Source organism: Podarcis gaigeae, assembly GCF_964106915.1.
Source record: "Podarcis gaigeae genome assembly, chromosome: 5".
Taxonomy (NCBI): domain Eukaryota; kingdom Metazoa; phylum Chordata; class Lepidosauria; order Squamata; family Lacertidae; genus Podarcis; species Podarcis gaigeae.
The window spans coordinates 30446860-30464851 of NC_139681.1; the positions used below are offsets into that span (position 1 = coordinate 30446860).

Consider the following 17992-nt stretch of genomic DNA (forward strand, 5'->3'; position numbering starts at 1 on the left):
GGATGAAGTTTTGTTGCAGCCTATGTGCCACCAATTGGCTTTCCCAGGGCTTCTGTTCCACTGTGCTGTTGATCATTAGTGCTTTCCAGAAGCTAATTGCTTATTGTGTTGGTCGTTCCTTAAATGGGTCGGAAAGTTTAACTGTGGCATTAAGTTTAGATCAATGAATGTGGTGCCCTCCTGTTGTTTTGGAGAGCAACTTCCATCAATCCCAGCCAGCATGGTCAGTGCTCAGGGGAATAGCAGTTCAGCAGCATTGAGAGGGTACCACATTGGCTTCCCCTAATCTAGATAGTTTGATTTGCATCTGTTAATTTTAGAGCAAGCTTAAATCACACCAAGTAACACTGGGTTCTTTATATTTCATGTTGTTAGATTCTTCTTGTATGAGGGCATGTTACTGTATGCTGCGATTACTTCTAATATTCTGTTCTCCTCCTCCATGTACCTTGGCTTCTCAGCTCTATGTGACATCTTTGTTGCCCTACCTGCCAGCAGATTTAAATGAAGATAATTTAATTTTATTTCCTTACTGTTTTGAGATAAGAACACAGCACATAAGACATTCCCTGCTCTAATCTGGTGTCATAGCATGCCTCCTGTTTTTTCTCTCTCATTTGGAAATGGTGATCGAAACTCCCATTGTTCTAGGTGCATTTTGCGACAGGGAATTTCATTAGCGCAAGCAGCTTCTGAGCTCTGGGCACAGTGCTGCACCTAAGATTTCAAATTAAAAATGCTGAGTGAAAGGGAAGGAGGACCTTTTTCTGCCTCCCCACTTCCAGCTACTCTCTGAAGGCTGGAGAAGAGACCCTCTTAAGAATATTAGGCGGGTGGGCAGGGAAAGGACTAGACCATGTGAATAATGAACAGAATATTTTAGTTGCAGTTCATTCATTTTCAACTTTGTATTCTAGTTTTTTTAAAAACGTGCCTAGACACTCCATTGCAGCACCCATAACCTAGGTTCAAGGTGCTATTTAGCTCCTATCTTTCATATCAGTTTCTAACACTGATAGTTTTGAAATCCATAAGCCCTTGCGTGTATTTAATAATAGATTTTAAATGTCTGTGTTACCCACCAGGCATTAGTATTTTGTTATATAGTGTATTCTTTTAGACTGTGCCTTTTTTGCCAGACATACTTAACAATCCAATCCTTTGCACACTTTCTTGGGATTTACTGTCATAATACCCAGCTGTCCTTTTCATCCACTTCTGCAGTCATGGTCTGGATATGGTGAGGAGTTGGGATGCATATAATCCTTTATAGTTGTTCAAAGAGGACTAGCGATAGTAGTCATTAAGCATTTTGAACTTTTAAGGCTGCCATTTCTGGCATGGTCGTGAGGGAGTAAATCACTTTAAACTCTGAGGGACATACTACTGAGGAAACATGTATAGGATTATGCTGCCTGAGTATTTATACATTTATCTGGACTGATAAACATAGACAAAGACAGATTGACTTCGTGTTCAATCTGGAGAAAGCTGGGCATATTAAACTCTCATATAAATCTTATCAATTTTAGCCTATAATTCTCAAATTCTTTAATACCACTGGGATTTAGGTGGGGAGGAAGATAGGCCTAACTTCCTCCGGATTGATTCTGTGCAATACATTAGTGGAGATTTAAAAAATATTCTTCAATGGGATATATGTGGTTGGGTGTTTCTGTTGTGCATGCACATTGTTGGGAAGGTGTAGGCAACCTAAGGCCCGTGAGCTGGATGCAGCCCAATCGCCTTCTCAATCCAGCCCATGGACAGTCTGGGAATCAGCGTGTTTTTACATGAATAGAATGTGTTCTTTTATTTAAAATGCATCTCTGGGTTATTTGTGGGGCCTGCCTAGTGTTTTTACATGAGTAGAATGTGTGCTTTTATTTAAAATGCATTTCTGGGTTATTTGTGGGGCATAGGAATTCGTTCATTCCCCCCCCCCCCATATACAACATGGTCTGAGTGATGGTGGACTGGCCCACGGTTCAAAAAGGTTGCTGACCCCTGTTGTAGGGCATCTTAACTTTTTTTAAAAAAGGAAACCACTAATACATATTGTATTATCTATCTCACAAACATGCTGTTCTATTTCTGTTGTTTTAGAGGTGGTCATAACATGTCACTAATCATGTTAATGATCTGTTCTGATTATTAGGTGTATCCTATTTCAAGGTGGGGTTTTTAGGTATTTTTTTAAAAACCACTTTTAAAAATCCAAAAATACTGTATATGTAACGCTTTCAGACACAAATGCTTTTTCCTAAATACTCAAAGATAATCGGTTAGCTTACTTTTGGCAGGTTTTAGACTTTGAGGTATACAGTACAGATTGATGTGGAATTTTCCCTTCCAAATTTCAAGGGTTATTACCAATTTACACTTAGATGGACTTTGCAAATTCTCAATAGTTTATTGGCCACCCTATACAATGCTTCAAATGTAAATTAATAAACCACTAATATATCTCACAAACATGTAGAAAACGTCTGCTCCTAACAAACCAATTTGTGTCATTAAGTTGCCATATGTAAAATAGTAAAAGTGATTTTTAAGAAAGTTTACTGTTGGCAACTTAAGGATTTAATGTTTACAGCACCATCCAAAGTCCCCCATAGCATTTAGCAGCTGGTCCGTAACTGAGCTAATGGTGCTCATTGGGCTGTGACACTTGTGTCTGCGAAGGTCCTCTGTTACATTGGAGAACATAGAAGCAAGAAGGCGGAGCAGACAGATAGGGAACTCAAGAGGTTGGAGGATTGAAGGGGAATTTTGTATTGGAAAGAAAATACCATCCATCGTACTGACTAGCCCTTGGCAAGTTTAGAATTAAATCAGTGTGTTGGCAGTGGATAATAGATGTGTGAGGACTGGAGATTCCTCTTAATATGAAAGGAATATTAACAAGATCACACCTGTCAAGCAGTGGCAGGTATGGAAGAGATGAGAACAAGCTGTCAGGTCAGAAAGACAATGTCACTAGGAAAAGAATCATCATGAAGCTAGGTGAAGGTATCATTCTACAATTGCTTATGGGATATAGGTGTCCATGGAGGCAGCACTTCATTTATTAATATACACTGTATAATAATGCTACCCAGGAGTTGGATTTAGCTTATGCCCTCTAGATAATCTCAAACGATGATTAAACTTCTCCAAGAGGGCTAAGTGAATTGGAGATTCTAAGGAGCAAAGCAGAGGTTTTGGTGTCACACAGTGAATTGGAGGGACGTGGGGTCAAGTGTAGAGATGGTATCTGATTTATGCTGCAGTAAATTAGTGGTTCAAATGAGTTTACAATGTGAATCGCTAAAAGCTGTCTCTCTCTGCCCCCCCTCCATCCTTGAAAGAGTTTTCTATGTTATGTTGCCAGAAGCATACAGAAAAGTTAAACATACATGTTTTGAAAAATATAAAATAGTTACCTTAAGCCCTACAACTGACATTTCCTTCCTACCTTCAAGAACAGTTGAGAAAGCTATCCATCAAATAACCAGTTCACAAAGCGCTACTAGTGCATTGCTTCTTAATCTAATTGTGTAACTTAAAATAGGCAGATGGTTATAGAAAGAAAAAGGCATATCTAATAAAGGTTATTGGTAAATTAATAATTATTATTATATTTACATGCTGCCTAGCTTGCTGGGTTACTAATTCAATATCTGTGTACAGCTTCAATGAAATCCACCAAAAGTAACATTTACTTCAATACAATGATATGAGATGTGTGGCTTATTGCAAAAGCTGCTAATGGCAGAGGCAGTGTATCATCCACCAGTTTTTAAGAGGCACAACAGATGCATAGAAATATGCAGTAAAGTACACTTTGATGTTTGCTTTCCGCATGCTAAGCCATGCTTAGCATTTGGTGTGAAGTCAAGAATCTGCAGTTGGGCAACACTTTTATTAGGGCCAATTGAAACATTCTAAAATAATGACCAAGCCTTTTCTCAGACCAATATGGCTTCCTTTGCTTAGAATAAGACTAACTTGTGTTGTGCATCTGATTCATTGATCTAAGTACTTAGCAGGCAGGATTTAAAAACTCAGTTTCTGCCTGGGACAAATTTGTTAAGCCCTTGTAGAACGGTGTATTACAGTTCCCCCCTTCAACAAATTGAATGAAATTGCTTGGGATATAACCTGGTATCACTGGTCTTGGGCTACACTCATATTTTGATATCTGAGCTGATGAAGTCATTGCATTGTTTTAACTTCCTTTAACTTGTGTAATTTCAATATTGGAGTGTTTTCTTTAAAAATGGCTCCATGTATGAGAAAATGGGTAGTAATGCTGCTGTGTGGATACCTCAGCCTTAAATGTGTGAGTTGGCCCTACATGACGTACAATGTTTCTGTAACTTAAATGAACTGGATGGTCAAATGCAGGCATAGGCAAACTTGGCCCTCCAGATATTTTGAAACTACAACTCCCATTGTCCCTAGCTAACAGGACCAGTGGTCAGGGATGATGGGCGTTGTATCCCAAAACATCTGGAGGGCTGAGTTTGCCTATGCCTGGTGAAATGTAACAAGTCAAATATGGTGGCATACTGGGATAGGATGAGAGTTATATTTATTAGTACAGAGGGCACTCAAAGAAATCAGGAAATGATCAGATAAACAAGATAATAGCTGATGAAGTGGCACAGTCCCGTGTCATTTCAGTAAGTTCTAAAAGTGCCAAATCTACTTTAGGAAAAGAGGTTGTTGAGGCCAACTGCACAGCGGGAGTTAAAAAGCAGGAACAGTAAGCGAGATCTAGAATCCATAATAGCAGGCGCAGTTCTAATGGAGTATTACGACGGCATACGTTTGCTTTAAAATTCAGTTGATTCTCATAAGCACATAAGACAAGTCTGCTGGATCAGTCCAGTAGCCCATCTACTCCAGCATCCTGTTCTGACAGTGCCCAACCATATGTCTGGGAAGCCTTGAAAGCAGGACCCGAGTGCAACAGCAATCTGCCCACCTGCAGATCCCGCAGCTGGTATTCAGAGGCATATTACCTTTGACAGTGGAGGTAGAAAGGTAGGCATCATAACTAGTAGCTGTTTCTAGTCTTGTCCTCCATGAATTTGTCTCATCTTTTAAAGCCTCACAGATATTCCATTGGATGTGCTCACAGTTGTTTGTTCATAATTCATTATTTCGTGCGTCAGATGAAGCAGAGCCAGTATTGTTAGGTTCTATAAACACAAGCGGGTCTATTCTAAGCAAAAGCAGGAAATGTCTAAAATAAATACTGGGTTCTATTCCTGCTTTATTTGTTTCTTGTATGAGTGGCGTTTTAAAGTGCAAGTTAGCAAAATGTTTTGTTTCCCATGTGGAATGACTGTATATTTATATAATGCCATCCATCCTTGCACTGGGCACAAGAGGATACGTCCCTGCCCCAAGGAGCTTACAAACTAAAATCTTACATGGAAGAAACAACTGAGAAATGAAAGGGGGAGAGAAGGGAAGGCAGATAGGGAAGCAGTGTGCTTTGGTTTCAGTTTTGTGTACTTTGACTTGTTTAGAGGCTTAGTTGCGGTAGGGAATGGGAAAGTGGGATGTTGAGCAAGAGGCTTCACAGAAAACATAGGTTTAAGGAGGCATTTGAATAGAATAAGAGGTGGCATCACTGCGGTCATCTTAGTGGTAATTCCAAGCAGAGCGGCAGAAAGAGCAGTCTTTTGAGGGGGCAACAGACCTATGAAGGGTGCTAAAACTGGAGGAGCAAGGGCTGCATGCAGAGATAGAGCACACACATTATTGTTGCTTTTCCTGACATTTTCTCGATATTTGAGTCTGTTTTCCTGAGCAAACAAGAAGTTGTGTATTACTTGTCCCTGCTTTGTGCTGCATGGGTGCTTGTGGACTTATGGCATTGAACATGATATCTTGATTTTTTAAAGATGATCTTTGGAAGAAGTGGGCTCAAAATGTCCTTCATGCTTTTGATTTGATTTTTACATTTATGTCTGAAGGTGGCATATATGGCTCTGCCTCTGAGAGAAGAGCCTCCATGAAGTTCAGCTTCTCCAACCTGCTGTAACCTGTTCTGGATTTTTTTTTGGACTGGAACTCTCATCATCCCCAGGCTACACCAGCTGCTGTAGGGGCACTAAGTTGCCCTGCTTGGTTATTTTCCCTGTGGCATCTTGTTGTAGGGAAAAATATATAAAGCTGAGCTGCTGATTGGTCTTTCCCCATGCAACAGTTGCAACAAACTTTGGACACATCTGCTGACTAAAACCTTCCAGTGTCTCTCCTCTTTCAGCACTGCAATATTGCCAAATTTTTCCAATTAATGTTGCAGTCTTTCCAGATGCCATCATGAGAAGGAAGAAATAACTGATTTCATTTTTGGTTGCTTTTTTTTAAAAAAAAGCTTTTCTATATTTATTGATATTGTAGTTGCCCTCTTCTCACACACTTTTAAAAAAAAATCCTCTTTGAAGCAAAAAATGACATTGGGTGTTTGGGACGCTGATCTGCAAAAATAGCTATGCAATTATTGTGAGGATAGGATTATCCAAATTATTTGTTCTGCCTGGTAGTTTTGATTCTATCACTGCTGGACATTTGTTGCCCATTTAAACACAGAGATAGCAATGAGCTGGATACAAGCACAGACTGCCGTTTAAGGCTAGAGGAGGCAGGAAGAGCCCAAGCTGTGAGTAGAGGTGACCCAGTCCTACCTTACCAAGCAACAGTGTGCTCACATTTTGGTAAGCTATGTTTGCTTCCTTTTTTCCAGAGCAGTCTCCCTACTGACTCTCTGTTTTAGCACTTTGGCAAGCTTTTCAGAGCTCTCTTCCCCAAAGACCTTACAGGTGTCTACTGTAGGTAGTATTAGCAGCTTTGTGGAACTATGTTCCCTCTGGTTCCTAGGGCTGGTGGTTCTGCTATGTGTGTTGCCACTGTAATGTGATACTGTACTGTGGTACCTGTATGTGTAGCCTTTTCTGGCAAGTGCCCCACATTGGGCAGGTGCAGTTTATTATTTGGTTATCTGCTCAGGGCAATGGCTATTTGTCACAGGCAAGTAGGCAAATTGCAAGTATAATTGACTGTGGTTGAGATTCCTGCATTGCGGGGGTTGGACTAGATGAATCTCGGGGTCCCCTCCAACTCTACAGTTCTGTGATTCTGTAATGCGGGAGAAGTGTGTAACCTCTGTTCAAACAACTATTTTCTCAACACTCCTTGCCCCTCTACCTGCCTCCTGCCCTTTTGGGCTATAACATTCTTATGTAAAAGAGGACCTGCTGTTAAAAGTTAACTGATCCTTGCCTTTGCCATAAAGGTGCCAGTTCTTGCAGCAGCTTGCTGCCTTGTTGAGGTGAATGGTGCTCCGACTCCACAGTGTTGATTTTTGACAGTGAAGAGCACGTTCCTTATTGCTTCTCTTTTTAAGCAACTTTGCATCCATAGTAGGTACATTAGCAGGTGCTCAAAATAGGCTGGGTCAGGGTAGATGGCAGAGGCAGGTGTCATGAGTCCTGTGGCATCAGCTGTGACAGGGTGGCAATGGCAGGATCTGTCAGAGGATGAGAACTCTGCGGTTGAGGTAGAGATGCTTTTGTAAGGGACAGGGGGGAGCTGGGGAGTTGCTAGCTGGACGAGTTCCTACTCCATCTCCTGAGTACAGAGTGCCCAAGATAGTGAAAGAGGCAGCTGGTAATTTGGCAGAGGCAGCTGAGTTGGAGACATAGGGAGAGTTTGAGGGTTGGGCTCAGGTCTTGTTGCCAAGGATGCACCAGTAGACCCAGCAGTTGCCGCCGCCACCACCACCAGGAGCTGTCGCTTGTGACTGTGTGGTCCTTCTCTTTAAAAGCAGAGCAGGAGAGGTGAGTCAAGTGTTGGGACAACATATTTGCTTATGCCTAGCCAGGTATCCCAGAACTCTGTTTATAAACCGTTAATAGCAGTGTTAGAAACTGAGATAGGAGCCAAATGGCTTCTAGGACCTGGGTTGTGGGCACCAAAACAGAATGTCTAGTCACCATTTGGGAGAGGTGGCAACACTTTTTATTTATTATTTTGATGAGCATGAACTAATACACAATTCACATAAGTTACACATTGTTAACATCACATTTTAAACATAAATTGTTAATACATGTTTAATTTGGTGTTTACATTAAAATTTTTGATACCATACTTCAGTCTTCAAAACACACTACTCTTTATTGTTAAACTCCTTAACATATTGCCTATCCTTAACATATACTTTGAGGCTTCAAAGCCCATACATTTCCATAATCCTTGAGTGTCAGCCAGGTGCAAAAAAATGGCACCCAGACTTTTTGAGGTGTTCGCAAATGGAGAATCTTTAGGTACAAAATGCGCCTGGTGCCCTGCTAATTTCAAAGTCTGGTTAGTAGATCTGATGATGAGGCCATGGTTTTATAAGTAAAGTTTTTGGGATTTCCCTATCTAAGAGTCTTTTATCCAAGGGTGGGAACCAGGACATCCACACTGCTTTAAACTCTCTGTGTTCCCTGTGTTAGGTGTTAAAACACCTGGGTGGTAGTTTTCAAGGTAGAGCTGGAGGAAGGAACGCCTTCATTTGACTTTGTTCTTTTAATAGCTCACCATAATAACATGCCATTTATAAACTTGAATTTCTGCACTAAAGATCCTATGTGGCTGCACAGTTTTGATAAGCTGCCACTGGATCTACAAAATACTTTGTGTATTTGTTTTTGTAGCAAGACCTGAATGATTAGCCCTAATTTAATTAAAAATTCTTTTGCAAAGGATCGTCATTCTGTTATTTGCTATTATTAACATTTTGCTGATTACTGCGAAACAGCATCCCTTGTGGATCTGAGATTATCCTAGGCGTTGCTGATGTGGTACCCTCCAGATATTGCTGGATTACAACTCCCATCAGCTCCACCCAACATGGCCAGTAGTCGGAGATTATCTTCTCATGTATCTGTAAATGGCTAAGGAATAGGAAGCAGAGAGGGAAGGATGCAGTAGGTAGAAGGATCAATATTGTGACCCATGATTTTTAAGTTGTTCGTAAATGTACTTGAGTTAGGGGGCAAGCAATGAGGTAGCCAAGTTTGCGTCTGATACCAAACTGGCAGAAGTTTTCATAATGCATTCCTGGTATAAGGCAAACTAAATATGCTTTGGTACATAAAAGGTATCTTTGGGTAAATGAACCCTTGCTGGAGATTTATGTGACCAGATCTACTACTAGTTTCCTCTACAAAGCTTCTAGTTCCCTCTGGGTAAAAGTTCTGACTACTATTACGGTAATGGTTTTCTGATGTGCCTGAAGTTGCTGGGCAGCCCACTCAACAGCCTTTTTCCATAAAGGAAAAAGCTGGAAGCAGAGCAGTCAATGAGCGGCATTGTGTCTTCATGTTTGTTTAGCAGGGTACAAATAGGTATAGCTTTGAGACCATCTGGCATTCTGCTTTCCCTGAGCAGTGCATTGGTAATACCAGCTAATAAGGAACACAGCATTGCCCTGTTGGCTTTCATCTGTTAGGATGGGCATGGATCCAAATTGTGTTTTGTAGCTCATGGGCTCACTTCAGTGTATGCCCTCTGCATCTGTAAATGAGACTAATTGAAACTGATCCAAATAAAACAAGCAAGACTGAGTTTGACATCTCAAATGCAGTTTAGGTTTGGAGTCCCAGGCTGAACCAAATGCAAGTGACTTGTTTTTGCCAGATAGATGGGGAAACCCATCCCAACTGTCATAGATGGCTTAATCTCTGTAAGGTGAAATCCTGGATTCACAGGCCCTCTCATAATTCTGAGGTGGTTAGCAGGATGGCATTGCACTGGTAAGAGGCAAGGAAGATTTCAGTATAGCCTTCAAAATGCCATTTTGCAAATAAAACCAAATAACAGATTTGGCTGAAATATCCCCTTTTGTTTCTGGGTTTCAAGGCGAGGAGATATGCAGTAATAAAAAAATGGAAAATGATTCCTGCATGCCACTGGCCACGTTTACACATAATGATAAGCCAAGGTTCTTGGTTTATCTTTAACAAACGATACTTTGCACAAGCAGAGTGCCTGTGCACTGTGTACAGAGTTGTGTACTTTTTGCTCATTTCTTTGAATGAGCAGGTAAACAAACCAGGAAGGGCATAACATCACATTATATCTGAATCTGGAATTGTGGTTTGTTTTCCCCTAGCAATACACAGTTTATAAACCAATGACAAACCTTGCTTTAAGGCTAGCTAGTGATTTTTGGCTTGTTAGAGAGAGATAAACAATTATCATAGGTTCAGATAATGGTATCCTTTTGTGGTTTTTACCATCTCTTGTGAAGGGATCATCAAAGTGGGAGTTATCAGGTTGTGTGCACTGTGTGGTTTGTTAAGCCAAGGCTGTTGACTTTTGGTACCCACAAACATTGCCAATGTGTTGGAGTCCAATTTGTTGTCTGATAGCTTGGTCAGGCCATTGGAAACTTAACCATAAGGATCAATGTATTTATCCTCTTGAGAGTTCTAGAATCCAGTTGGCTTCATACCTCTTGACCTGGCTGTATGACTGGTAGGGTTTGGCCAGAATCCAATACAGTGGTACCTCGGGTTACATACGCTTCAGGTTACGGATTCTGCTAACCCAGAAATATTATCTTGGGTTAAGAACTTTGCTTCAGGATGAGAACAGAAATCGTGCTCTGGCAGCGCGACGGCAGCAGGAGGCCCCATTAGCTAAAGTGGTGTTTCAGGTTAAGAACAGTTTCAGGTTAAGAACGGACCTCCGGAACAAATTAATTACTTAACCCAAGGTACCACTGTAATGGATAACTGACCATTCATTTGCTGCTCCCCCTGTGCATTAACAAAAGCTATAAATTGTTGGTATAATATTGCTTGGTAACTTTCATTTCATTAGTTTGTTTATTAAATTATATACCACGTTCATCCGAGGATTGTGGGGCGGTTTACAATATAAATATACTTAACAATCCTCTGAAGCTCTCTCCCAGCAGGAGACTAGTTGCCTCTTTATCATTTCAACTCTTCAGTTTGATCAAGATTGTTTTAGTTGTTGTTTTTAGAAAAGTATTACTTTGTTGAGTTTTCATAATGGGTGGCACCAAGAACAGTAAGCAGACGTCCCCTCTCTCTATTTGCAGATAACAAAATAATTGCAATTACCCTCCCAGTCTCTGGTTGTTCACTTCTTGGGGTGGGAGGGGGTTCACCTAAAGTTTGTTTAGAGAGAAAGAGGGATCTGATAAAACAATACTGTTTTCTGTTTGAGGCTATCCCGTTTAAATATTAAGGTCTAGAGTAGCATAGAGCAACATGGTGCCCTCCAGATGTTGTTGAACTAACTCTCATCAGCCCCAGCTAGTGTTGCCAAGAGTCAGGAATGTTGAGAGTCCTACAACATCTGGAGAGAACACCATGTTGGATACCCCTGGTCTGCAGTGGGAAGAATGGAGGGACAAAGATTCAAATATGATAGTTCGAGGAAGCATAGAGTGAACAGCGTGTTTTGAGTTTAAGAAAAAGGACATTTTAGCTTTAATCCTGAAACAAATGTAATGTGTTAGCCAGAAGTCACAAGCACTCTCCTGCTCCCACCCTAACAGAGCCCTAACTGGGACAGATAAGATAGGGCAGGAATAGCCCAGGAACACTCAGGACTGAGGTTGTTGCTGTTATTTATTAGACTTGCCAGTTGGTTGTTACCCAGACGTCTCCAAGTGACTTACAACACATTTAAAACATACAGTACACCATAAAAACAGAACAAAGCAACTCCCAAGATAGCTGCAGGAGACTTTGGCATTCAAGTTGAACTTAAATGACTATTTCAAACAGTACCAATACCTTCCATGGTGTGTACCATGTGTGAGACAGGTAGTGGAAGCAATGCTTTGTGGATGGTTGAACTCAGTTGCCTGCTTTTCAATTAAGATTTGTGGGGTGGCACCCTTTGAGCTGTACCACGCTGGAGCTATTTCACATGTCATTCTTGTTTCCTATCAGAGCAGAGAGGACCAGTTGTTCCCCCATGGGACCCAGAGGAGCTTCACATATTACCTGAGTAGTATACATCACACTAAAGGGGGACAGAGGCCAAGAGGGGCCTGCGCTTTCTGAGACAAGTAGCTTGCATTCCCCCTCTGTCAATTCCTGGCACCTTGAGCATATTTGAAAGAAAGGCACTTTTTGCATGCAAAATGTAGCAGAGTCATAAACTACGCATTTTAAAAAGAAGGCTGCAAACCTTTTTCTTACGGCGCTGCCGCTGCTGATTTGTGCAGAATGGAACTGTATTGCAGCCACTCGTAGCTATAGTGAGAATGTCGCTTCAGATGAAGTCTAGACTGCAGCATGAGCATGTGGCCAATTTGAATGAAGTTTGGGTCAAAGAGGATAACTTTATTCAATCTACCCTTTCGTGCTTTGATGCCCCTGGTTCAAATGCACTTGTAACCATTGCTTGAATAGCTTGCTTTGGACTTAATCCACCTCTTGTGAGCCAGCCCGCTCCATTTTTGGATGCAGAGAAGTAGGAGATAAGCTTAGCTTGTTGCAAAACATAACATGTTTTTTTCTTGGCTTAATTTCCCTTCCATCTTTTTTAGGGTACTCTGATGTGCTGGGACTTTCTGCATGTGAACCTGCAGATTAGCATCTGTTTCAGTTTGATATAGAAGCTGAGGTGCAGGGGAAGTGGGTGATTGACAAGGAGCAGACTTGAATAGTTTTATACGCAACACTGTTTTGCAAACTGGCTGCATTTGACTTTACAGCTGTTTTAACACATAGCAAGACTTTCCGCCTGCCTGCCTGCCTCTGTACTGGAGGCAGCTTTTCTTTGTTCATTCTGCCTCCCTGTACTTGTATCTGGCCTGCAAGGAGTTAACTCCAGCTCAGTGAGTGCTGGGCTCCTGGCTGCTGTTACGCTACAGTGGAGGACCAGCCCAGACACTGGCTGCTGGTGTTGCTGGGGGGAACGGAATCAGTGACGGCAGTAGTCGCAGCATCAGCCGGCTGTTTGTGCACATCATCAGCCAGCGGCTGAGGGGAAATAAAACTGAAAGCCCTTGGATGCAACAGTGTTGCTTGAAAGAAGCACCAGCACCCATGGACCAGGTTGGCATCCTGGCAGCAGGCAAGCTGAACTGGGTTCATACCCTTTTGACCTTCTCCTGCTTGGAGTCGGATGGAGTGATGAAGTAGCAGGGAGCAATGCAGAGTCGGGCTTGGAGCCTAAAACAGTGAGTTGGGGTTGGGAAGAGGTTGGCTGGGGGGGGGGGGCATAAAGGGTATTCTTGGAGCTCGTTGCTTTTCAGGCACAATCTTCAGGGAAGCTGATTCTTTGTTTCTACAGCAACAGCGCAGGCTGGAGCAAATGTTGAAACTGCTGCCTTACTTCGGCTTTTGGGCTCAGTTTCATCCTCTTCCTGGATCAAAGCTAGAGATTATATACAAAAATGAATAAAAATTGGGGGTGGGGGATTTGTAGTACAGAGCTTCTGTCTTTTCAGGAAACACTTTTAAGGAATGCGAATCTTCAGGAATATCACCACTGAAAGCTTTACGGCACTTGGAAATATAGCGTTTTTGGTCCTAGACAATTGTCCCCAGCAGTAAGTCTGTCTTCTGTGTTCCTGCTGCATAAATATCCTTCAAGTGTTTATGTGTTGCAACTTAGGTAGCTGCCCTATACCTGATTGGACCATTGGTTCATCTAACAGCATTGTTCTGTACACTAACAGGCAGTGGCTTTCCAGGGTTTCAGGCAGTTACTTCTCCCAGCCTTATCTGGTGATGCTGGAGGTTTAATGTGGGATCTTTTGCATGCAAAGTCTGTGCTCTGCCACTGAGCTTTGGCCTTTGCCCTTTGTGTACCACATTTCCATACTATCATTCTTATCACCCTGATAATAACCCATTCATAGAAAGCACCCCCAGCTAAGCACTATGTCACCTGCACAGCAGCAAACCAGTGTCCCCCAAATTTTAACTACTTTACTTCTTCAATTTTTCTTTCTGTACACCTAAAGAGCCTGGGACAAAAAGGAATTGATTGATTTTTGCCACTGGTGTGCTTATTTGTCCTAGCTAATGTTAACATATTGGGATAAAAGAATGTTCTGTGGGGTTTTTCAAACAAAAACTGATTTGGGGAAACAGACCTACCCAGATATTTCACCCTTGGTTAGGGGCATTTTACTACTCCAAGATAAATTGGAATGTAGGTTGTGGTATGAAAACCATTTATGTTAATTTTTTTAATGGGTGAAGGTAAGTCTCTGTGTGACTCAGTATACTGGTGTTTTACCTCTTCACGTTTTATATAGCAGAAGTCAACCCCCTTTCCTTCCCTTTGCAAATAATGTAGTTCCATACCTATGACAATATGCAGTGTGGTCCCAAAGTTGATTTTGTCTTTGTTGCTAGTCTGAAATCCAGACTTCTCTTTCCATCTCCAGAAAAAAGCACCAAAGCTTCAGAATGTACAGTATTAGCTGACCTGTCCAATTAAAAGGACTCTGGTTGATGATCTTTGTTTCCAGTAAAATTTCTACCCCATTACATGTGGCTGATGAAGAATTTACAGTAGTGTAATAAAACTTGAAAATGGCAAAATGCAGATTATTGTTCATTATAGACAACTGTGGATGAGTCTGGACTCCAATATTCATAATAAGATGTTTGGTAAAGGCAATATTCTGATGTTTGAATAGCTCTCAAATGTAGAATTGATAAGGTGGAATATTCCTCAACATACCTTGTAGTCCACCTCTTCCCTTTTCCTGATAATATGTACACACTGTTTCCTCAGTCACAGACCACTGAACCAACCCCAAGACACACATTCAGTTAGGCAAAAGTTAGGCTTCAGCATGCAAGTGTTACTTACAGTTACTGTATACTCTCTCTCTATATTGGGAAAAAACAAAACTTTATATAACCTGCTCCTAAACTTTTTTTCTCACATACATAATTTTTATTTCAGTGGAAATCACTGAATTGGTACCTCCACCCTTGAAAAACAATCTTAATCTCCTTTATTTGGAAGCAAGCACCTTCCTTTGGGCTGCATTCTCACACTACCGCTGCTACAGTGTTGTATTGCTGATGTTTAAATACTTTTGCCCATAAAAAGGTTAATTAGGGTAGTTCCGATGCATCTGTATATTCAGGAATAACAGCATTGGCTAAAACTATTTTTGTGTTGTTTTTCAGGGAGACTTAGAAAACAAACCAGTCAATGGCTGCAGACCAGAGCTCATGGACTGTGTTGCCCACGGCCATGGCGAAAAACCCAAGGTGAAACCAAGCCATTTGCTGCCTTGGGAAAATGTACAGGCAGATGAAAAGGGAAGTATGACTGGCTTAGAAACGGAGAAGTGGGCACAGAATGAGAAGCCATCGCTTAGCGTCCATGTGAACGGTGACCTCTGTAGAGCTAGAGCAAGGAATGAGAACTCGAAACATTTTGAAAAGGATCCAAAAGCTGTTCATTCTTCCAACGTGTTAGATGACCCCAAAAAGTTGCTTGCACAAACTGTTAGAAATGGCATTAAAAGCATTCCTTATTCACCAGCAGAATGTGACTTGTTGCTGAAAAAAACAGGTGCTGATCCGGCAAACAGCTGCCCAGAAAGCAACTTGGATGCCTCTTTGGGTTGCGCTGCTCAACTGAACAATAACAGCACTTTGACAACTGGAACATGTGGTGCTCTTCCAGAAAAGAAGGATCGCATTCTAGCGCAGCAGACAGAAAACTCTAATGCCATTCAGGAATCTGAGAACTCACTTTTACAAACTATTTCACTTTTAGATCTTCAGGACAAGCCATCTTGCACTCCCGTGCATGACACAGATGGCTGCCTTGATGATGGTGCTTCAAATGGTGCTCCAAGCAAAGATTTGCAACCTGAAGATTTGTCACTTCAGTCAACTTTTTTATCTTTGATTAAAAACCGAAATTTAACTGTAGAACAGGTTGTAGCTATTGAGGCATTGACACGCTTGTCGGAAGTCCCTCCAGGAGCTCCCTTACCAGCTAAACCAGAAAGAGTTCAGTGCATAGAAGAGCAAAGTTCACATTCACTTAACAATTACAAAAAGGATAATTCATGTTTCTTGACATCATCTGCATTGAAAGTAATCAAAGGAAGTTGTCCACAGAAGGACCAGCAGCTCTTTCCTCATGCTCCTTCGCAGAGAAGAACCCTTCCTAAAAGTCCCTTGACGTCATCTGCATTGATAGCAATCAAAGGGGCTTGTCCACAGAAAGACCAGCAGCTCTTTTCTCATGGTGCTTCACAGAGAAGAATCTTTCCTAAGAGTTTGCTTTACAATGGTCAAGGTGCTATTTCTGAATTCCCCAGTAAAACCACTGGTCCATCTAGCTTATTGCGTAGGCTACATTTCTCCCCACGAGATACCAAGTCTTTATCTGCGTTAGTGTCTGGTGGAACTTCAGGTCATACTACCAAGAAACACCCTCTTTATCATAAAGCTGCCATTGGGCCATGCTCCAAAATCTCAAGTGTTGTCAAACAGCGGAGGAGCAGAGTAGACATGCTTGGAAAGTGGGAGGGGAAGGCTGTCCATGGCTCAAATTCAAAAAGTAATTCTGTATTTAGGGGAAATATTCATAGCCAGGATGAGGAAGAGGTAGCCACCCAGTTAACTCAACTTGCAGCAATAATTGAATCAAGCAAAGCAAGCCCAGACCAGAAGACATCGCTTCTCAGTCGAATACCACCCGATATGCAACCAAAACATAAACAGGACCAGTGCCTATTGCAGAAGAAACAATCTGTATTTGTAAGGAACAATTATAGTCCATTGTTAGTCAAGCAAAGGCAACCAACACGGAAAAATGAAAAACCAGTACCGAGGGCAAAAAGATTAAAAAAGAAGCCTCAAGTAATGCCTGACCAACAAAATCAGCTACAACAAGATTGCCATCTTAGTGAATTACAGGACATACCGAAAAAGCCTTCTAAACTACGCAAGGTTGGTCGTAACGCGTCACAGGATTCAAAACTAACTGCTTTGGGGAAAAGATCTTCTAAAGCCAAAGTACAGAAGGCATGGAATCGGAATACTTTGTCATCACAACAAAAAGCAGCTGCATTATTTCTTCCCAAAACTCAAATAATATACCACAGGCCTTTGCCTGCTTCAACACAAGACAAAGTGAAAGACAAGTTGTTTGGCTTTGAAATGGTGCCTGAGCACATAAAAACTATGGGCTCCAATGAGGCACGGGGCACCAATCCTCCAGGTGCTGCCCCAGATGCTCTGCACCATAGTGGCCTACTCTCCAATAGTCTTCTGACTGTCCCTCACTTCGAAGCAAAATCCTGTTTGAACCAAGGAAGTGAAAATGTACACATGTTTACAGAAAAAGACAAGAATTCTCAGGTACAGCAAACAATGAACATGGCTCAGATGCATCCTTTGCCTCAGATCTTTGGTCAAAGAGCAGATGAAATGTGCAAGGAAAACCAAGCAAAACTTGAGTGCGGTGCTATGGAACAACAAATGGGCCAGAAATTGCAAACCATGTCCATTAACTGTAGCTTAGCCTCCCCAGGGGAAACCTTGCAGGCTCTCAGGAAAGCAGAGTGTGCAAGTGAAGTTACAGTTCCAACATCAAGAAGCTTGGAGACTGAGAACACACAGAGAACAGGGATCTTAGGGTGTTCTCCAACAAAGAATACACTCAGTAGTTTTCTTGAATCGCCTATGAAGTTCTTGGACACCCCTACAAAGAACCTAATCGATACACCTACAAAGAAAGGACAGACTGATTTTCCAAGCTGTGATTGTGTTGGTAAGTGTAATTTGCTTCATTTTGCATGGAGTTCTGAAAGTTTTCTCACTGAGGATTCCTTTAGAATTTTTATCTTGCAAATGTTGCCTCTTGCCTGCTCTGATGAAGTGAGTCTCCAAGTCTCGACCACATAAGTGAAAAGATGACTCTATATCACTCCATATACTAATCAAGTAACTGCTTGATTACC

General features: G+C 41.6%; 1 protein-coding gene across 2 annotated transcripts in view; it reads left to right on the forward strand.

Moving 5' to 3' along the window:
* The window catches only part of TET1 (tet methylcytosine dioxygenase 1), a 74734-nt gene that overhangs the window by 32437 nt on the left and 24305 nt on the right, over nucleotides 1–17992 (forward strand). For both annotated transcript variants that reach the window (XM_083740569.1, XM_083740568.1), the window contains one exon: nucleotides 15195–17802. In XM_083740569.1, the coding sequence (XP_083596695.1) occupies nucleotides 15195–17802 (2608 nt within the window). The remainder of the gene's footprint in view (nucleotides 1–15194; nucleotides 17803–17992) is intronic.